We start from the raw sequence: 22,388 nt of genomic DNA on the forward strand, positions 1-22,388 counted from the left end.
ATAAGTCTTGTTGGGTGTTATAGTACACAGTGGTCCAAAGAAGGACAGTTGGTGAACTGAAGGAAAGTCTAGTCCATCAAATCTGATCCCATAGAAGAGTTACTGTAGCAAAAATTCTTAAAAAGTTCCTGTTGACTGTGATAGAAAGTTGGAATGTATACGTAAAGAGACGTTATGTAATAGTAACGTGACACAGTAAAACGCACAGCGACACATGCAAAATAACTGGTGAGAGATGACGGAGAGGGCACAATACATTGTTCTCCATCCCACTTTATATAATGTGGACCCACAGAAGGGAAAGGGGCCAGAGCTGGATTATTCAGAAGGAATAAGCTGCTCTCTGTCTGTGAGAAGCTGGGATGACATTATCAGCTGTCAGATCTCAGTGTGAACTCATCTCTTGTCATGTTGCAGTACGGTAGCTGAAATGATCCTCCTGTCTGTTAATCCAGTGTGCACAGCCCAGCGAGAGACAATCCGCACCTCGACGTGCTGACCCAATGGGCTGCCGAGAGAACAGCAGATGTGTCACTGCTCATATCTTCCATGGAGCCAGTGAATGGGAGCAGACAAGCGTGCGGAGATAATGAAACCATCTGACAGCACTTTTCCAGAAAGTTCAATGTTGGGGTGCTGGGGAGGAGCACAGGATCCACCGCTTGGTATATAAGACCATTTGGTTTGGTGGGTGAATCAAACACTGAACACAGTTCTCTCTGACAGCTACTACAAGAAGCCCGAGGAAGATGGATGTGACTATCCAACATCCCTGGTTCCGCCGCCAATTTTTCTCCTTCTTTGGACCAAACAGGATGTTTGAACAGAGTTTTGGGGATCACCTGCAAGATTCTGACCTGTTCCCAACCGTGCTGGCCCCTTTCTACTTCAAATATCCTTTCCTCAGACTTCCATCCTGGATAGAAAATGGCTTGTCGGAGGTAATGCACTCCTTGTTTTACATTGTTTGTTCTATCAACTATGTTGTTCTATAGCTGTTGCAAAAACTACAACTCCCAGCATGCCCTACACCAAAGGCTGGGAGTTGAATATGGTGATGCTTTTATGGTGGATGTGAGAACCATCGCCTCGACAATTTCTGAAGTGTCAGTCCGGAGATATGGCTTTTAACTATTTATGTCCCAGAATGCATAGCTGTATAATAATGTTAGATATCAAAGTGTATTTGTTCCCTTATTATTCTTAGTTTTCAGATAATAGGGCGATATATAGTATAATAGAAGAACATGGTGGATACGTAAACTAACAGCTTACACATTACTTATATTCCTGCTTTTGCCATGTTGGAAGTATTTTGTTACATGTGGTCGTTCTTACATAGAAGCCTATGGATATATGCCACGTCTATGGACTGTTTGTAAACAAGCAGTGACCACTCCCTACCCCACCCCTAGCTGAAAAATATTTTTTACACACTGCATCAGAAGGTTTGTACAATATCTACATCCGGTAGTTTCATCTGGCGGTATTATGTGGGCTCTTTTAGGCAGTATTATTTGCAAACACTTATATTATGGGCTCTATATTGGCAGTATTTTGCAGTATTATTTTGCAACTTAATGGCAGTATGCCTAAATTAACAGCCTGAAGGGCAAGCTTTAGTTTCTGTTTCCAAGGGGTGTAACTTAGTCGTTCACAAATATAGCTGTCTTAAAGGGATTCAGATTCCAGCATATGAAACCCCCCTGCAGATAAGTAGGTTAGGATCGCCTGAATCAAATAGGGTTTCCCTTTATGAATCGGTGTCTCTGTTGCCAAGATTTGTCAAATTGCAAATGAGCTCTTTGGAGCAACTAGGGGTTTGCTGTTGCTCCAAAGAGGTGAGCAGCAACACTCGACAGTGGAATAGAATGATAGTGACTGACACTCCATTCAAATGGGAGGACACGGGACCAGTGGGGGTCTCAATGGAGGTCCAATGGTCTGTCTCCCACCAATCAGACACTTAGTACCTTAGTATACGTGATAAGTTGTAATCTAGGGACAACCCCTTTAATACCATAGGTTTGCCTTGTATATTCAAGACTGGTACAATTTCCTACGACTTTATATTTGATCAATGAATGCCATGAAAAACTTTTAAAACAGTTTCTCCTAAGAACCCCTGAGACTGTCCCTGATAATAAATTGAGTCTTCTTATGGCGCCAGTGTGGGCACAGAAGTACATTCTAATCCTGCGGTAATAAATCAGTTGTCACATTGCGAATCCCTTATTAATATGCATGGATCCCATTACAGCACATTGGCAAGTACGTATAACCTTACACTGGAAGTAAACAGCACACCCTAATATATTATTAGCTCTCCTGATAAAGCAAAGGAACACAACCCGCCATACAGTAATGTTATAGGATATTGTATTATGCAATAATGTCAGATTACAGGTATATTTATTTTCTCTTCATAGCAGGATATGTGAGTTAGGTTAGGTTCACACTAGCATAGTCTCATCATCGTTCGGGTCTGTATGGGGACCCGAAAGACAGAGAGCCCGTTTGCTAAAAAAGTGGTTACCCATGGACAGCTGCAGACTCCATAGACTATAATGGGGTCCATCAGGTTTCCAATAGTTTCATACTGAACCCTCCTTGCAGGACCTTTCTCAATGACACTTTTAGGCAGAGATGTGAATTTAGCCTTCGGAGTTACTACACTGTCATATACTGTATTAATGTGCACAGTTGTGGTATATACATTTTTATTACCATATGCTTGTTTGGCCCATAGCTATTCCTCCTTAGTCTCCCATTCACATGCATCTCTGGTGGCAGGATAACAAAAGGATTGGGGGTGAGGGCTAGTTCGCACTGGGCAAAATGGTCAGGATTTTGACGCAGAATCCGTGTCAAAATCTTTGATTGAAATCAATGGGAGCTGGTCATGTCAGTGAGCGGTTTGTTCCCGCTAGAGGAAAAAAGAAGTGAGCTGCCCTTTCTTCAGGTGGATTCCGCGGCTTATTACACCACCGTCCGGACTAGGCCTAATCCGGAGCGGAAAACCACGACGGAATGTGTTCACGTGGAACCCCGTGTGAACTAGCCCTTAGGGTATGATCCCAGGGCGGAATCTGCTGTTGACTTTGATGTGGATTCCGCTCCAAAATCAGCAGCAGATACTGCACTCGTACTGTCTCCATTGTATTCATTGGGAAGGAGGGATTGGAATAGGATTCTGAAACAAATAAATGTCCTCCTCAATCTTGCTGAGGATTCCGCGGCTTGAGACAGGGGCAAAATCATCAAAGAAAAAGCACTTAACCTATTATTGTACAATTTCTACAGCTAGATAACCCAATGTTCAAAGGCTTTACAGTTATATTAGATAGAAGAATGTCAGCCAAATCCGCCAATTTTGGTGTGACTGGCTAGTCATCTTTTTGTGTATGGAGATGCCCCGACTCTCCCCAACAGAAGATGTTAGAGGCTTTGTGTGCTGGTTTTTATAGATATATACCTGATTCTTTTGTTCTCAGAGGATATAAGCCACTACCACAGTCGTCTGGACATAGTGAGAACATAAGCACACTGAGTCAAGCCAAGAACAGTGGCATAACTACCAATGTTACAGGGTCTGCCACCTCAGGGGGCCTGTTTTTTTTTAAATAGGCCATAATCTGCTGGGCCTCATTTACTTACCAGTCCGGGTTCCTGCTCAGGGCTGCCTCCGCTTTCACTTCTGCCTTCAAGGGGGCCTCATATATTATGTTGTCAGTGACAGGATGCGCATGGCCCCTAGAGGTCAGAAGCTGAGGAGGCCGTGAATAGATGTGGAGATCAGTAGGTAAGGCTGCAGGCGTGGCTAGGGTATTTGTTGGGCAAGGTGGTTCCATTCGGACAGAATATGTCTGAACTGAGGGTGCATTCACACTGAGTAAACGCTAGCTTATTCTGAACGTAAAACACGTTCAGAATAAGCGGCGTCTAAAGCAGCTCCATTCATTTCTATGGGAGCGGGGATACGAGCGCTCCCCATAGAAATGAATGGGCTGCTTCTTTCACTCCGTGCAGTCCCATTGAAGTGAATGGGGAGTGCCGGCGTATACGGCAAGCTCTGCTCATGCCGGAGCGTACACGCCGGCACTCCCCATTCACTTCAATGGGACTGCACGGAGTGAAAGAAGCAGCCCATTCATTTCTATGGGGAGCGCTCGTATCCCCGCTCCCATAGAAATGAATGGAGCTGCTTTAGACGCCGCTTATTCTGAACGTGTTTTACGTTCAGAATAAGCTAGCGTTTACTCAGTGTGAATGCACCCTGAAACTGCTATTATTATACTCTGGGAACTCTTCAGACCCCGGGTTATAATGATCAGAAGCCATGGGGAGGTGAGCAAGCATAAAAACCAGCGTCACTTACTTCTCCTGGGGTCCGGCACAACTCACCATCGTCTTCGGGCCTATTTAGTAGCCACACATCTGTGACGACATTGAAGATGGCCAAAGACAGCAGGGAGTCCCACTGACTCCTTTGCACCCTCTATAGTTGCCTCTACTAATTTAGGTCCTCAGAGTTTGTGTCCCAAATATTTGGCCACAGTGTTCCTACACTAATGCTATGTAAAACCACTATTTTATACTGTCATATGTTCATTTGTAGTCTATGAACAGTATTGACATCTCTTGAAGGATTTTCATCAATGTCAAGACTGAAGAAAAGCTTAAAATTTATTATTTTTTTTTTTTAAAAAAAGGTTTCAATATTCTTATCTGGCCAGTGCAAAACATACATGTACAAGGAATAAGAAGCGAAATGTGAAGTATATAGGATGGGATGATGTCAGTCAGATCTCTGATTGACTTCTTACATAACACACATTCTTGTTCTCCCAGTCTTATCAGTGCCAAGAGAAGCCAGCAGACTACGCATTGTCACATTGCCACTGTGCTAACAATAAAACACTCAGAGCGGCCAAACAATCGGCTCAGTGTAACAATGTAATGATTTACACTACCCCGACTGACAAATACTGAACTTGTCTATACAGGGACTTGGGGTATTGATGGCATAATGCAAGGGGTTACTTGGGCATGTGCTATGGGGTGCTGAGGAAAAGGGGGCCCAAATAAGCTGTGGACATGGGGGGCCCAAAGTGGCACCAAGATGGGTCAAAGTTATCCTTTTTCCTGTGCAGTCTCCACTTACAAAATAAGGGCAGAGGATATCGGTAATCGAGGCGGGATTAGGGCGGGGACACCTTGGTCTCACAGATTTACTACAAGTTCTAGCTGAAATATACGCCGGTCCCTGGCTGGTGTAGAATTAAATTCTGGTGCACTGGACCACCTGAGATGAGCAAGAAGTTTTAAGTGGTTGAAATCCCTTAAAGGGGTTGTCCAGTTTCAGCATATAAATGTTATTAGTATCATGAAAAGGGATATAATTTTCCAATATACTTTCTGGATCAGTTCCTCACACTTTTCTAGATCTCTGCTTGCAGTCATTTATTCTGCTTACTTCCAGTTGAAAAAATCAGTCCATGGTCATGTGATTTATAGTCCATGGTCATGTGATATATAGTCAATGATCATGTGATATGCAGTTCATGGTCAAGTGATGCACACACAGGTGCACAGCTGGTTATCAGGCAGATGTGTATTCATCACATGACCATGAACTATACAAAACATGGCCATGGACTGTATATCACATACCCATGGGCTGTACATCACATGACCATGGACTGTATATCACATGACCATGGGCTGATTTTTATCCACTGGAAGTAAACAGAATGAATGACAAAAAGCAGAGATTTAGAAAACCGTCAGGAGTTAATAAAGAAAGTATATTGGAAAATTGTAGAATTTTTATAACTCTGGAGCGTCTGACACTAGCAGAGAAACCATTTCAGACTATAGTTATCTCATTGTAGATTTCATGGTGATTTGTCTACTTCTATAGAAATCTACCCCTTTGTCTTCCACAGTTGAGACTGGAAAAGGACAAGTTTATTGTTAACATCGACGTGAAACATTTCTCCCCAGAGGAACTGAAAGTCAAAGTGATGGGAGATTTCATTGAAATCCATGGAAAACATGAGGAACGTCAGGTAATAAGTGGTGAACTGGTACAGAAGACTCTGCTTCCATATTCAGGAACTTAGAAGATCCCAATTGGAACCTTCTCTAGTAGGTTTTGTTCACTTTATGGCATTCTATTAAGGTTTCCATCCAGACTTCTGATATATTTGATGGCAATAATAGTCTTCTTCAGGCCTTGAAAAATAGTGGAAGCCTGACCCTATTAAAGTCACTGAGGTCCACCAGTATCCATTAAAAAACAGATCCATCAGAGCAGTCAGAGCATTTAAAAAAAAAAAAAAAAACAGAAGCCATAATACTGGTGTGAACAGGGTCTAAAAGGAAGCATACCTATAACAGGCCAATTTGGTTAGGATTGGCCAACTATCTTATGTGTATGGGGGTCTCCCAACTCTTCCATGACAGATTTTGTCAGGGGAGGGGCTTAATCTTTCCTTCCCTGACATAATTTGTGGAGGGAGAGTCAGTTGGTCCCCATACCTATAAGATAATTGGCCAGCCCCACCTAAATTGGGTAGTCTGACCTAGGTCATGTGCTTTGCTGTTTTTGGAAATCCCTCAGAAATAAACAGCAAGAACAACAACAACATGTAAGACTACCACTTTATTCACCTGGTGGGAAAGTGCTTAAGGGACACCTTAACAGGTGTCAAAGGTTGCAAACCCTTATGGCATATATAGTGGATACCCCTTTAAAGAGGGAGACAGGAAAGTAACTCTAGAAAAAAAGCATTGATTGTTATTACAAAACCTTTAACATTGTTATTGTTTCTTCTCTTGCTTTCCAGGATGAACATGGATACGTTTCCAGAGACTTCCAACGTAGATATAAAATTCCAGTGGATGTTGACCCCCTCTCCATCACCTCATCCTTATCCCCAGATGGAGTTCTGACCGTGACTGGACCAAGGAAAATGGCAGACGTTCCTGAACGCTCCATCCCCATCACCCGTGAAGAGAAGGCGGCCATTGGTGCTGCCCCCAAGAAGTAGAGTCTCTCAGCATTTTCAGCTAGAGAAGATACCTTTCCACCCTGCCAGAGAGAGTGCGCGCGTACTACACTGCTACATGTATTTATTTGTGCTGTCCTGTGACCAAATCAAACTACTAATGCAAATAAAAGCCAGAAGAAGCATCTGCCTGTGTTTTTATTCTTCAGCAAGCTGGGGGGAGGTGGCTTTGACTGTTTGATGGACAGTCTACAGAAAAAAATTCCTATCGCACCGCAATCAGTGGAGCAGCACCTATTAACTATTTTTAGCCCTGGGTAATTGGTATAAAGGGGTTGCAATATTATAAGGACCTTAAATGCTTTTCCTAACTACCCAGTTAGTCTAAAAGGTTGAGAATTTTTCTCCATACTGTCCTCAGAAAAGAAAATCTGGCTGATAGTTATGAGCTGCCGTAATCGATCATGTAGCAGGATTTTTGTTGGGGTCTGCATTGTGGTGGGATTAGTTCAGGTTGATGTCCTGGGAAAACATGAGCTTCTCTCTTGAAAACTAAAAAAAAAAAAGATTAGAGTTTAGATATATATGCACACAGATCTGTATCTATACCTCCTTGTACTGTATATATTGTACTGAATGTATACAATATTGCACAATAGGCACCAGGATAACAGTGTGTAATCTTTGCTGTTTTTGTTATTACTCAAGATCATGGATGGCTAATGATGAAATGGAGAAATAGAGTCAAACATGAGGGGCCCTTTAAAGGGGTTTCCCAAGACATACATATTGATGACCTATCCTTAAAGTATACCACCAGTTGTAGATACAGTCCTATGAAAAAGTTTGGGCACCCCTATTAATCTTAATCATTTTTAGTTCTAAATATTTTGGTGTTTGCAACAGCCATTTCAGTTTGATATACCTAATAACTGATGGACACAGTAATATTTCAGGATTGAAATGAGGTTTATTGTACTAACAGAAAATGTGCAATATGCATTAAACCAAAATTTGACCGGTGCAAAAGTATGGGCACCTCAACAGAAAAGTGACATTAATATTTAGTAGATCCTCCTTTTGCAAAGATAACAGCCTCTAGTCGCTTCCTGTAGCTTTTAATCAGTTCCTGGATCCTGGATAAAGGTATTTTGGACAAACAATTCAAGTTCAGTTAAGTTAGATGGTCGCCGAGCATGGACAGCCCGCTTCAAATCATCCCACAGATGTTCAATGATATTCAGGTCTGGGGACTGGGATGGCCATTCCAGAACATTGTAATTGTTCCTCTGCATGAATGCCTGAGTTGATTTGGAGCAGTGTTTTGGATCATTGTCTTGCTGAAATATCCATCCCCGGCGTAACTTCAACTTCGTCACTGATTCTTGAACATTATTCTCAAGAATCTGCTGATACTGAGTGGAATCCATGCGACCCTCAACTTTAACAAGATTCCCGATGCCGGCATTGGCCACACAGCCCCAAAGCATGATGGAACCTCCACCAAATTTTACAGTGAGTAGCATGTGTTTTTCTTGGAATGCTGTTTCTTTTTGGACGCCATGCATAACGCCTTTTTTTATAACCAAACAACTCAATCTTTGTTTCCAAAATGAAGTTGGCTTCTCCAAATGTGCTTTTGCATACCTCAGGTGACTCTATTTGTGGCGTACGTGCAGAAACGGCTTCTTTCTCATCACTCTCCCATACAGCTTCTCCTTGTGCAAAGTGCGCTGTATTGCTGACTGATGCACAGTGACACCATCTGCAGCAAGATGATGCTGCAGCTCTTTGGAGGTGGTCTGTGGATTGTCCTTGACTGTTCTCACCATTCTTCTTCTCTGCCTTTCTGATATTTTTCTTGGCCTGCCACTTCTGGGCTTAACAAGAACTGTCCCTGTGGTCTTCCATTTCCTTACTATGTTCCTCACAGTGGAAACTGACAGGTTAAATCTCTGAGACAACGTTTTGTATCCTTCCCCTGAACAACTATGTTGAACAATCTTTGTTTTCAGATCATTTGAGAGCGGGCTGTCCATGTTCGGCGACCATCAAACTTAACTGAACTTGAATTGTTTTGTAGAAAGAAATGGTCCAAAATACCTTCATCCAGGATCCAGGAACTGATTAAAAGCTACAGGAAGCAACTAGAGGCTGTTATCTTTGCAAAAGGAGGATGTACTAAATATTAATGTCACTTTTCTGTTGAGGTGCCCATATTTTTGCACCGGTCAAATTTTGGTTTAATGCATATTGCGCATTTTCTGTTAGTACAATAAACCTCATTTCAATCCTGAAATATTACTGTGTCCATCAGTTATTAGATATATCAAACTGAAATGGCTGTTGCAAACACCAAAATATTTAGAACTAAAAATGATTAAGATTAATAGGGGTGCCCAAACTTTTTCATAGGACTGTAACTTTTCATAAATGAATAGTACAGGTGAAAATAAGAAGCTTTGTAATATATCTTGTTAAGGAGATGTCTGTCTCCTTCTCCATTTATTAAGCTTATTTTTATCTTCAATCTGACGCCTTTGTTTACATTATATACAGTACATTTCCATATTCAGCCTCACATATAGACCTCTATGGAGGGGGGTTGGGAGCTTCTTAACTGATTTATTGCCTCATTTTGTGCTCTCAAAGCCTCTTCTCTACAACTTAGCAGTGTTAAAAAGCAAGGAACAGCGGCAATTACATGAGTGTCTTTTCTAATCCCATCTTCATAGTCTAATATAGAGAAGGTAACTGCTTGAAAAATGGAGAGGAAAACATATTTCTTTAATAAGATATATTACAAATTAAATTTTAACTAGAGATGAGCGAACACTATTCAGAACAGCTGTTCCGAATAGCACGCTCGCATAGAAATGAATGGATGTAGCCGGCACGCGGGGGGTTAAGCGGCCGGCTGCCGGCAAAGTCTGCGTGCCAGCCGCTTCCATTCATTTCTATGGGAGCGTGCTATTCGGAACGTCTGTTCCGAATAGTGTTCGCTCATCTCTAATTTTAACCTGAACCAGGTTAAACCATTTATGAAAAGTATGCTTTATGGCTCCGTTCACATCTGCATTAGGGTCTCCGTCCTGCACAGAGGATTATAGTCTATGGAGGCTGAGGGTGACCTCAGGTAACTGCTTTTTTTAGTGGACGGGTCAAACTCTAGTGTGAACCTTGCATAAAAAAGTTCATCAGTATCAGATCAATGAGGGTATTGGGGCAGAACTGCTATACCAAACACAACCCCTACAAAATGTATAGCGAAGTGGTTAGTATTCTGTGAAGAGGTTGCAGTACTTACCCAAACACTATAGTCTCTTCAACCAGAGAATCAATGGGGGCCCTGGGTAACAATCACATATTAATGACCTACCTATTCTTATACATTGCCGCCCTATTGTATTGGGGGTGCAGCTCGATAATCGCATATGAAGGCTAATTCACAGGCTGCATTTGTTTCATTTGCTTTAAATGGAAAGTACAGGCACAGCACAGTAATAAGTGCATAGCAAATACTGCTGTTATGCACCGTGCAAAGTTACCTTAAGTGGCCCGATGGTCCTAATTCCTAGGGTGATAAGTAATCTACTGTGTTTCCTCGATAGTAAGACACCCCCGATAGTAAGACGTAGTGGGACTTTTGGGGGGTGGGCTAATGTAAGACGTACCCCGAAAGTAAGACATAGTAAACCAGGGGTCGGCAACCCCTGGCACGTGTGCCGCTCTTGGCACGCGAGGCATATCTGGCTGGCACGACAGCAGCTGCAGCAGAGGAGCGTCCCTTCAGTGCTTTCAGGACGCTCCTCTTTCTCTGGCTGCTCTCTGCCCACCAATGAGAGGAGAGAAGTGAGCTCAGGGGGCGGAGCTTATCCCTATAGAGATCCAGGTCCCGCCTGCAGTGAGGGCTCCTGCCGTCTCCATACTGCACACAAGAGACGGAGCAGAGCAGAGGGAAATAGAAGCTCCCAGCAAAGTGAAAGTGAAAAAAGAAAGCACCGGGTACAGGCTGTACTCTGCCTATTAATGTCAGGCATTTAGAGTTATTAATTTAGTTTCAGTAACTCCATGTGCCTGACATTAACAGCAGTTAACCCCATCATGTCCTCCCTCACATTAACCCGTCGACATTTTTTTTCCAATATAAGACCTACCCCGAAAGTAAGACATAGTGGGACTTTTGGGGGTAAAACACGGTATTAGTTCTGTACCTTGTCTTCCAGCAGAGCCGTTGTTCCTGAGATATTCAGCATTATACGAGGTCTGATAGTAGTGACCATACTGAAAAACAGAAACCAGATTGATCAGTTTTCTGACTCATGGTCATTCTCAACATAAATATAGCTCGTCCTCTCCTATTCCGTTTGCCCGTGGATGCCCTCTGTGAAGGGACCTGGTGTGATGAAAGCTGTATTAAAGCAAAGATCTGGCTGTCAGTTTAACTTGGCTGGAGTCACTGTGGTTAGCAGATTCTAAGGGACTTCAGGTTTTAACCATTTAACCCCTGGATCTGGACTTTGCTGCTGTGAATCTTCAGGTTACACCTGCAGAGAAGTTGCCAATTGACAGAGTAAAGAATTACACAGTCCGATATCACTAGGGTAGTGCACCAAGTGCAATAAACAATAACTAGTGCAGACAATAGTGCAAAGTAGAGGCGCGCTGAGAGTCAACCACACAGACAAATTGCACTAAAAGCCTCCCAACCCGGAGTGTCTGAGTGTCCTGGTTACAGGTAAGTGTGTTACACCTGGCACAACACTATGTTTAGTCCTGTATAGATACCACTATGCACGGCCTATATATATAAAGATGTGTAAGCAGTATGTTGCCCCTTTGGGTTTTCCCATAATGAAAATAACTATACTCCATTCAAACTCTATAGGACTTCTAGACATATAAGTGATTGTGGCAGTCCCAGTGGTTGAACACCACTGATCAGATAATAATTCCATGGATAGTTAGTAGGTTTTACATTTTTGTAAAAACTCCTATAAGAACAGGTAGCTTGATGCCATATGTCACAGGCTTATCACTCTCACCTTCTTCTTTCTGTTCTGTTTGGATGACAGAAATTAAAGAAAGTGGCTCAGGGCAGTAGCTAGAGAGAACTAATAGAGGAATAGAGCATAGAGGAATAACGTGAAGCTTCTGGGACATAATGAAAAGTCTGCAATAAGGATCCCATCTATGTGCCAAATATAATACTGCTCCCTTCTAAAGTGTCCGAGGGGGCCTTTGTGCACTCTCAGGCACCGTGGCTTCTCCTGCACCCACAGTAACTTCACCTCCTTAACAGGTTTTCCAGGACATAAATATTCATGACATATATCATTACAATCGGACATCAATATCAGATTGGTCAGGGTCTGACACCTGGCATCCCTATCGATCTGTACAATGACATAAATACATGTTTATGCTTGGAACATAGTATTTAAATGTAGGAAACTAGCACAGGAAACTTCAAGACCTGCAGTGTTTCCCGCCTAGAGAAGACTCCACAGTCTCAAAGGTCACTCTGTTGCTAATCCTACCCTTATGTTGGCTCCACATTTGTATTAGCCATGAAAGAACAGCCTTTGTCTTCACTCCTCAGTACCTGTGAAGGCATTGGTTTTCTTTCCTCTAGTTTACGCAGATCATAACGCTCCTGATTCCAGTTTCCAATTAGAGTCTTGTTGCAGTATGAGTCCTCTTTGGTCGTGCACCTCCATCCATACTGCTTGAATTTAGTGTCAGGTCTTGTGTCTACCCATACTTCACCATGGCCATCTGCTTTTAGATCAGAACCAAAATGCAACATTCTGCAGAAGAAAAGCAAATGAGTTAAAAAATGACTCCCCCCTGTAATGATTTGTTAGGGACTCCTTCATAGCCCATTGAGTAGGTTTTTTTTATTAGCAGGTTTGACCACATAGATTACGCCATTCCATATTGTTGTGGCTGCATACTCTTCCATATATCTTATCATTTTACTAAAACTCATTAACAGTGCCCCATAAAAGTAGTGCCAGTGACACCAAAGATATTTCCCAACTGTAGACATTTATGGCATATCCTGTGACTTACATGTTATGTGCACAACATCCTACCTGGATACAATGACTATCTCCCCAGGAGGGGATCCCAGAGGTGGTCCTGTTGATAAGTCAAAAATGTCTGATAGGTCAGGAGATCCCACCATGTCTAGAAAACAAGGGCCTTTAGACTCTCACATCATATGTACAGCCAATTTTATATTCATTAACTACTTAGATACAACTGCTGCCTCTGCCAATCGTTGCAGATACCAGAAGTGGTGCTGTGGGTGTATCCTAAATGTCTGATATGTCAGGGGATGGTGTCCAGACCCGTTTCTCATGAAAACTGCATGTCTCCCTTCACTGTCTACCTGGAAACCCCCTTGAAGTTGCTCATTGTATCTGAACAATTTTTGAAAACTTGTTGTAAGATGTGACAAACTTATTGTCTTCTTTAATGTACATAGTCTGAGTACAGAAGAGAAATATGTTAGGGCTTGTGTGCTATAATTATCTGGGAGGTATTGTCTATAAAAAGACTGGTATAATATATATATATATATATATATATATATATATATATATATATATATATATATATATATATGATTCTCCCTACATTTGATAGATCCTCCCACTTGTCTGATGGCTCCTTATTATGTCTGATCAACTATTACCATTTTAATGTTACCCATAAACCACTGCTACAGTGATGTATAAGAAACTCATACCCTATATACCTACTATATGTATGTACATAAATAATAATTGGAGACCCAGCTCACCTATTACTTCGGCCCTACTATATGCAGTATATAGGCGCAGGCTAGATGAATACACTTACATGATGTTTTGTTGCCCAACTCCGGTTTGTTGATATTCTTTGCTTAGTAACAGAATGTGACGTCATTAGTTTGCGACGCACGATTTTGGCACTAGCAGGAGCGTGTCACGTGGTCTTGGTGTTAGTTCTCCGCTAAGCAGAGCCTGTAGAGCTCCATGTGCCGTACACAGAGATGTCTGTGACACCCCGGGAGGACGTGCAGGGTGGGCGCCAGTCCTGTCAGCAGATGTCACTCAGTACAGGTCGGGTTAGATCTTATTCACACTGTATAGTATAAGCAGTAGAGGAGTTTTCTATGATTAAAGGCAGACATGATAAAATGCACCATTATTATTATTATTATTAGCTCTACATCCTGACCTTGTCTGTATAATATAAGATCACTATTCCCCTGGTTGAATTTGATGGACATACAGTATTTAGAGTATACCAACTGTCCGACCCTCAGTATATACTGTATACACTGGCCTAGAAAGCTCTGTTATTACTGTGACTAAGCTACGTGCAGTTGTTAATGTCCGTTGCTGTATTTCGTCATAGGATGACCAGCAATGGACATTAAAGGGGTTGGCCACTTTCAGACCAATATTGAGAAACAAGTGTTATTTTTTGTGCAATAAAAAGAGAAACAATTTTCCAATATACTTTCTGAATCAATTCCTCACAGTTTTCTAGATCTCTGCTTGCTGTCATTCATTCTGTTACTTCTAGAGGATAAAACTCTGACTGTGGTCATGTGATGAGCACACAGGTGCCGCTCGTTACAGTCACAGCACAATATTCAGACATAAGCCTGATAATCAGCTTTGCGCCTGTGTGCTCATCACATGACCATGGACCGTAAATCACATGACCATGGACCGTAAATCACATGACCATGGACCGTAAATCACATGACCATGGACCGTAAATCACATGACCATGGTCAGAGTTTTATCCACTAGAAGTAACAGAATGAATGACAGCGAGCAGAAATCTAGAAAACCGCGAGGAACTGATACAGAAAGTATATTGGAAAATTGTATATCTTTTTATTATACAAACAATTACATTTATCTCTTAATATTGGTCTGAGAGTGGCCAACCCCTTTAACAATGTTACTCTAGGTTCACACCTGTGCTTGGTTTTACATTCTTTGGTCCTTTTGGGAATCTGAAAAACAGAAACCCAATCTGCATAAAAAAATGGTTACCCGCGGAAACCCTGCAGCCCTGTGTCACCAAAAGATAAGTAATGTATTTACATTGCTACTATAAACGTATTATATAAAATTATACTGTGTGTAATCTGTTCTGATTCTGGATACCCCTAAAGCCCGCACTACTTATTCATGCTCTCATCCATTTTGTTTATATGCTTTATACACTTTGCATTTCTTCTTCAGATCAAGATCCAGAGAAGAAGGTATTTACAATTCTGCTGGTCGGTGAGGGAAACTTTTCATTCTCTGCTTCCCTCTGTGATATCAGCCAAGACCATATTACTACCACCTGCTTTGAGCCTGAAGATACTGTTAGTAAACAGCAGCTTGCTTGGAGGAATGTCCAGCACCTTAGAAGTAAAGGTAAAATAAGTAGATAACTGGAATGACAACCCTGCTGTTTGGGGCTGTGCACCTTTAAAAATTCACTGCCCTCTTTTCACAATTAGTACCAAACAAAAAAATATATAGGGCAAATCTAGGTAGTATTTAACAGAAACCAACCATATTGACCCATAGGCCAACTACCATATAAGAACAAAAAATCGATATAAAACGTATAAATTTATTGAAAAACATAAATAACAATAAATATGGATTCAGAGGCAATTTGTGCAACCAACAGTGGATGCAATGAAATACATACTAGCAGGTTTCCATGAAAAATGCGCTTTATAATTAGTCAATGCAATACTGAATGACAAAAACAAGAGTACTCCATAGGGTGGGTATCATTCATTGTGTTCAAATAGGTATATGAAAGGATCATAGATCACTAGCAATTGCTGAAAACTAACACATCAACCCACAATATTGCAGACATAAGAGGAAGCATTTGAGATACATTTACATTACCTGTATGTATAACATGCATTAGTACGCGCCCCGACGCGCGTTTCACCACATAAGTGGCTTCGTCAGGGGGAAAGGCTATCAGCCTTTCCCCCTGACGAAGCCACTTATGTGGTGAAACGCGCGTCGGGGCGCGTACTAATGCATGTTATACATACAGGTAATGTAAATGTATCTCAAATGCTTCCTCTTATGTCTGCAATATTGTGGGTTGATGTGTTAGTTTTCAGCAATTGCTAGTGATCTATGATCCTTTCATATACCTATTTGAACACAATGAATGATACCCACCCTATGGAGTACTCTTGTTTTTGTCATTCAGTATTGCATTGACTAATTATAAAGCGCATTTTTCATGGAAACCTGCTAGTATGTATTTCATTGCATCCACTGTTGGTTGCACAAATTGCCTCTGAATCCATATTTATTGTTATTTATGTTTTTCAATAAATTTATACGTTTTATATCGATTTTTTGTTCTTATATGGTAGTTGGCCTATGGGTCAATATGGTTGGTTCCTCTTTTCACAATGATGACCTATCCTCTGGATAGTTCTTCCATCTCAGATCGGTGGGATCTAACACCTGGAACCCCACTGATCAGTAGATATTTCCAGCTTCCAATGCAGGATCTATGCAGTGGACGGAGCCAAATGCAGAAGTCTGTCCACTGTGCAGTGACGGTACCTGCAACTCCGCTCCCATTCAGGTGAGCTTCAGTAACCTGGAACTGCCATTACACAGTGGAATGAGCATTTTGCTTTTGCTTACTTTATAGTTCCTGCACCAGCAGCTCCCCTTAGCGCTGCTGCATTCACCTATACGAAACTTATGACAATAGCCAAGTAATGTATTTGGATGAGTTGTAAATCTGGCACAACCCTTTTATTTCACATATGAAAGTTTCAAAAAGAACCCAGCAAGTGTGCTCGGTGGTTTTCCACCTATAGAGGATTGAAGGGAGCCATGTATGCATTGCCAGCTGTACTTTCACTGTGACTGCAGCACCATACAGGACGGTTTGGAGATAGTTATGGCATCAATAAGTTACTATAGGATGGGATCACATATGTCGTGTGTCGCTTTTCTTCCAGCATGCTAAAAAAACGGTGTTCTGATCCTATAGTTTTGGGGTTTTTATAGGGTCGTTTCTCGCATTTATTTTAATTTTTGCTTATAGATGCCTGGTCTGTGCACATCATCAAAAAGCGACTGGCCAGATACAGCCTTACTGTTCAGAATTGGACTCCCAATTTCATGATGTAACAGAATTATTACGTTCCTATTTCTAACGTGTGTACGTGTTTTTTGTAGGGGCAGTGGTTTACTTTGGTGTGGATGCTACAAAGCTCCATGAATACACCTTTCTCGCCAATCAACTCTATGACAGGATTGTTTTCAACTTTCCACACTGTGGCAGAAAGGCAGGGGTTAAGAAGAACAGAGACTTGCTGTCTAATTTCTTTCGTAGGTAAGGGCTATCGCTGCAGGGTAGAAGTAGTATTAAATACCAGCCATTGGAATGAATTGGCGACTGTGTAAGGAATAACTTTATTGGAAGCTCTCACATTTGGAATAAAGGCTAAAGACCCACATTGAAAAAATGCAGTGTTTATGCTGCTGCAGAAATGCCGTGGCAAAAACCGCTTTTACAGTCCCTGCAAATTAGGGTGCATTCACACTGAGTAAACGCTAGCTTATTTTGTAGTGTAAAATTACACTTGTAAATTTTGCTATCCCATTGACTTCAATGACATTTTACAGGTGTATTTTTACAGGCGTATTTTTTACAGGCGTATTTTTTACAGGCGTATTTTTACACTTGTAAAAAAATATCATTGAAGTCAATGGGATAGCAAAATTTACAAGTGTAATTTTACACTACAAAATAAGCTAGCGTTTACTCAGTGTGAATGCACCCTTAGATGGGATTCTGGCTAATCCCATGCACACATTACAGAAGAAAAGCTGCAATTTTAAAAACGCCCGAAAATTGCAGCATATACCAGTGGAAACGCTGGCAATTTCCCTATAGGTTTAATTAAGGAGTAAAATCTGCTGAGAAAAACACAATGGAAAACACTGCAGAAAAAAAAGTAATGCATTTCCATGTTTTTTTTTTTTTGTTTTTTTTTTGTACTTTTGCTTTGTTACATTGGCCCTGAGCAAGGAACTTCCCTGTTTGACAGGGCCACTTACCTGGTTATGACGTCAAGTGAAGGTCTGAGCTGAACATAGACTCTAAAGCTGGAGCATATGTTGGTCGGGAGGCCTAAGAGCCTGGTCACATCTTTTCAGAGCGGTCTGAAAGACATTTACATCGAAAAATGGCCTGATGTATATCTCTGGAGGAAGGGTCTGACATATGTCACTGTTTCAACTATGCTTTTCTATACAGTAACCGAAAGGTACACCGTATGCTGACATATACCAGTATCATAGAGACCATCATAGCAATAGGGGCACTATAGATATATTTGGCATATATACTGGGTCTTCCATCAGGGTATACGTCACACGTAGGGCCAAAACATGGTGTTAACAGGCCCTAACCTAGCAGTGATTGAGCTAAAATAAGTGGTGGCGGGGATTGGCTGCTCCTACATTTGTAATTTATTGCCAAGGGGTACACTGATTTCACATATAGCTCTCACCATACTTGCAAAATTGAAAAACCTGTAGGTTTTAGATCGACATTGTAAGAAATTTTGTTAATGTCTGCTCTGTATCAGTTGGATGTAATGGTGTACACTAAATTAATGTTATTCTTTTTTTCTTCTGTCTCAGCTGTGCAGATGTTCTTATTCCAAAAGGAGAAATCCATGTAGCCTTATGCCAAGGGCAAGGTGGCACTCCTGCTGATCAACCTAAGAGAGAGTGGCATAACAGCTGGCAAGTGGTTGCCATGGCTGCATCGGCAGGGTTCATTCTCACTTCAGTGGTCCCTTTTGATCCTGATCTGCACAATGGTTACCAGAGCACTGGGTACAGGTAATGGGACTATATGCTTTTTCTGCTGAAAAGAGTCTGTCAGCAGTATATAGAGGACAGGGAGAGCAGTATACACGTACTTGGGCTGGTTATCATGTAGGTTGCATGACAGAGAAATCTGTGTTATCTTGCTCTTGGTGCACTGCATGTGATGGGGCAGCCGATAGTTTCAGCAAATAATGGTTATCGATTATGTAACCAAAAAAAAGCCATATAATTTCCCAATATACTTTATGCATTAATTCCTTGTGTTTTTCAAGATTGCTGCTTGCAAGTCATTCACTAGGAATCTTCATGGTGCACTTCCATCTTTCTAACCGGTGCATGGCTTGTTACAGTACAGGTATCAATGCCATGTCCTGTAGAGAGCTGTAAACCTGTGCAGGCTTCTATTGAATGACATCAAGCTGCAAAGAATGGATGCATAAGTATATCAGAATATTGTATAACTGTTTAATGTATAAGGAATAACATTTATTTGCTGGAATTGTAATAGTCTTTGAATATTAGTATTTTATGACACTAATATTTGTTGCTGTAGGAGCCAGGAGAAATCATTCCATGTGGTCGGAGCTCTGAATCACGTCTTCACCAGAGGTCTACCATTGGAGAACATAAAGGCGTTGCAAATAATCGAGAAGTTAACGTCAGGACAGGAGGCAAAATGCATTGATGTAGAAGCTGATAGGTGACTATGTAATCCAAGTCCTATGGATTCTGGATTCTTTAACATCTCATTGTCTCCTTAACACATATACATTGAAAGAAAGAAAGAAAATAAGAATATTTCAGTGATTTTCTCCTGGAATATCTGGTGTTATGTATCAATACTCAGCATAATTCCTTCTGCAGTCCTTAGAATGAAACCACCAGATCTCTACAGGAATATGTGTGATGGCTCAAGTTATTGTTAGCTGTGCAGCCAGTGATGTGGATCACTAGATGGACCAAAAAGCTGCCTGCTTATTCAATACAAGAGAATACTGGTTTTTCATAGGACAGGTTATCTATATTGGATCGATGGGAGTCTAGCTCCTTATACCCCCCACATCTGAGCTAACTGATCTGGAGAGCCATCAGCGTCGGAACTATACAGCAGACCTAGCTGAAGACAGCGGCAGTGCTGGGTTACTGCATCTTCACTCCCAATCACTTGAATAGGAGCTAACCAGCAATAAACCAAAGCTGCACAGTGAGTCGTCTACATTGGGTGCCATTGTCTGTGACTAAATATAAACAAAGTCGCAGAATTCTGTGATCTATTCCTTGATATTCTATGTAAGCGTTGGACAAGTGCTGTGACAATGTGGTGGCTGAATGTCACATCATAGTTTCCCCATCAAAGTCTATTGGGAAAATGTAATACCACTGACCGCCGCTATGGACTGATATGGCATTTGGCAAGTGTGAGCATTAATGGGGCATCAGAAATCAAATTTGCGCACCTTTCAACCAGCTGATGGGCGGGGTGCCTCGTCACTACTCACTTTTGTGAAATGCTGTGACAATGTGGTGACTGCGTCTCATTATAGTTTCCCCCTCAAAGTGTATGTGGAAACTTTAATACCGCTACAACCACTATGGGCTGTGTTATAAGTTTGCAAGTGAGAGAATTAATGGGGCCTCAAAACTGATACTTGCGCCCCCTTCATCCAGCTGTTCAGTGAAGGATATGACATTAATTTTGTCTGGGTGGAAAAAACTTTTGTCGCCCTCACAAAGCGTTAACTTTTCCAGGATCATTTAAGATTGGCTGTTATGGACAAGAAGAGACATCTTGTTAGACAATTTTAATAAATGTATTTTTTATATCTTTTTTTAGGGGTTTCCTAGGGAAAGCATCACGTCACCCTATCCGTTTACTATATGAAGACCTGATAAAGTTGTGTCAACAGAAGATGTCTGTAAACGTCATAGAAGACACCTTTTCCCTTACTTGTCATAAGGATTGTTTACATCGTCCTCCGTATTTGGGAACTCAAGCCAACCTTTACTTTATGACGCCTAGTAAAGAAGAGGGCAATGCCTACTTGGGCAATATTCATACAAATCCTACCATGGGGCGGTGTCATCTAAGACCATCCCTCACATGCCATATTGAGGAGCTCACTCATAGATCTAACCTAAGACCAAACCTTCTGACCATCGTGAGTGGGCTTGTTTTTAGGAAGTGCTTGATTTCTCCTGTGTCTATGCCGGTTTATCATGAGGTCCTCATGTTACAGGATTACCAAGATGACACTCCGACAGTTCAGCTCCAGCTATTGATGGACACTATTACAAATGCCATAGAGACTGTTTCAGCATCGATCATCTCTGATTCCTCCGAAACTACGAATAATGAGAAAACGGAAAATCCTTTGTCTACACTCAGTGTAACGTTTCATAAGGTAAATGAAGATTATACGATCACCATGTCCCCTGCCGATTGTGATCAAGTAATAGGGACGATCAAGATGGTTCCTCCTGGAAATCGGTGCAGAGAACTTGGATTTCTTATAGTGGCTCTGAATTTAGATCTAATGGCCATGTGTCTTCTGGGAATTGAGGACTGGCGAATGCTTTGGACGGAAGACGAAAGATTCATAGAACAATTTCATTCTCATAACCTAAAACCTTTTCAAAGCTTTTCTCTATATCCGCCATATTATATTCATGATGTTAGTTTTTGGGTTGAGGGAAACTCCATATTTGACGATGTGGAATTTCACACCATAGCGCTGCAAATTTCTAAGGGAAACATTGTAGATATTCAGTTGCTAGACCGGTATGAAAATGCTGAAACTGGGAAAACTGGTCTGTGTTACCGGCTGAAATATCAAGCTTGTGATCGAGCCCTGAGTTACAGATCAGCACTGACAATGCAGCTACAGCTAAGGGATGAGCTGCAGAGGTGCTTACAAGTCATTCTCAGGTAGCATTATCTGTGCCGTGTTTTATCAGATTGTGTATATCTGTTGGGGTGTATTCACACGTGGAAGACTGGAAAATACTTTCCGTTTTTTGGGGGGTTTTTTTACAAAAAGGGGTATGAAATCTGTTATAAATGTTTGGGGAAATGTATGCCAAGTACGAGCTAGTGTACATTTTTTTTAGGTGCACCATCTGCCAGCTCTGGGGCCATGAAGACTGGCATGAGAGTTCTCAGAAGATGCTACAGAATTGTTTGAGTTCAGGTTTTATTAAAACAGACATGTCTTGAAAGACTACACTATAGCACTACCAATTGATTTTAACTATTAGGCTACAGCTGCAGTCCATCCTGTTTGCAGTCACAGACTGCATCGGTCACTCAATAGTTAAAAACAATCTGTAGCGCTACAAAAGGTTGCAAAGTAGCCCAGGCCTAAGGCCTAGTTCACATCTGCGTTGGTAAGCCGGAGTCCGCATGGGGATCCCCCGAATGGACTACCGAACGCATTGGCAAGCGGTGTGCAGTGAAAGCACACAGACCCTATAG

General features: G+C 41.5%; 3 protein-coding genes across 3 annotated transcripts; 2 read left to right on the forward strand and 1 right to left on the reverse strand.

The window, feature by feature from the left end:
• Positions 1-564: 564 nt before the first annotated feature.
• On the forward strand, positions 565-7,198 carry LOC142210562 (alpha-crystallin B chain). The gene is made up of 3 exons (XM_075279820.1): positions 565-941; positions 5,949-6,071; positions 6,852-7,198. Exons 1-3 carry the CDS (start codon positions 750-752, stop codon positions 7,053-7,055), a joined length of 519 nt encoding a protein of 172 aa, XP_075135921.1. The 5' UTR covers positions 565-749; the 3' UTR covers positions 7,056-7,198.
• A 71-nt stretch (positions 7,199-7,269) lies between these two features.
• CFAP68 (cilia and flagella associated protein 68) lies at positions 7,270-13,901 on the reverse strand. Its single transcript, XM_075279822.1, has 4 exons — positions 13,884-13,901; positions 12,619-12,823; positions 11,228-11,297; positions 7,270-7,565 (listed from the first exon to the last, which is right to left on the reverse strand). The coding sequence occupies exons 2-4, from the start codon at positions 12,820-12,822 to the stop codon at positions 7,456-7,458; spliced, it is 384 nt and encodes a 127-aa protein (XP_075135923.1). The 5' UTR covers position 12,823; positions 13,884-13,901; the 3' UTR covers positions 7,270-7,455.
• Positions 13,902-14,052: 151 nt separating this feature from the next.
• Positions 14,053-21,885, forward strand: FDXACB1 (ferredoxin-fold anticodon binding domain containing 1). The gene is made up of 6 exons (XM_075278484.1): positions 14,053-14,125; positions 15,269-15,448; positions 17,252-17,408; positions 18,725-18,928; positions 19,470-19,616; positions 20,751-21,885. Exons 1-6 carry the CDS (start codon positions 14,056-14,058, stop codon positions 21,844-21,846), a joined length of 1,854 nt encoding a protein of 617 aa, XP_075134585.1. The 5' UTR covers positions 14,053-14,055; the 3' UTR covers positions 21,847-21,885.
• Positions 21,886-22,388: the final 503 nt, after the last annotated feature.

This window comes from Leptodactylus fuscus, chromosome 6, assembly GCF_031893055.1.
Source record: "Leptodactylus fuscus isolate aLepFus1 chromosome 6, aLepFus1.hap2, whole genome shotgun sequence".
Taxonomy (NCBI): Eukaryota; Metazoa; Chordata; class Amphibia; order Anura; family Leptodactylidae; genus Leptodactylus; species Leptodactylus fuscus.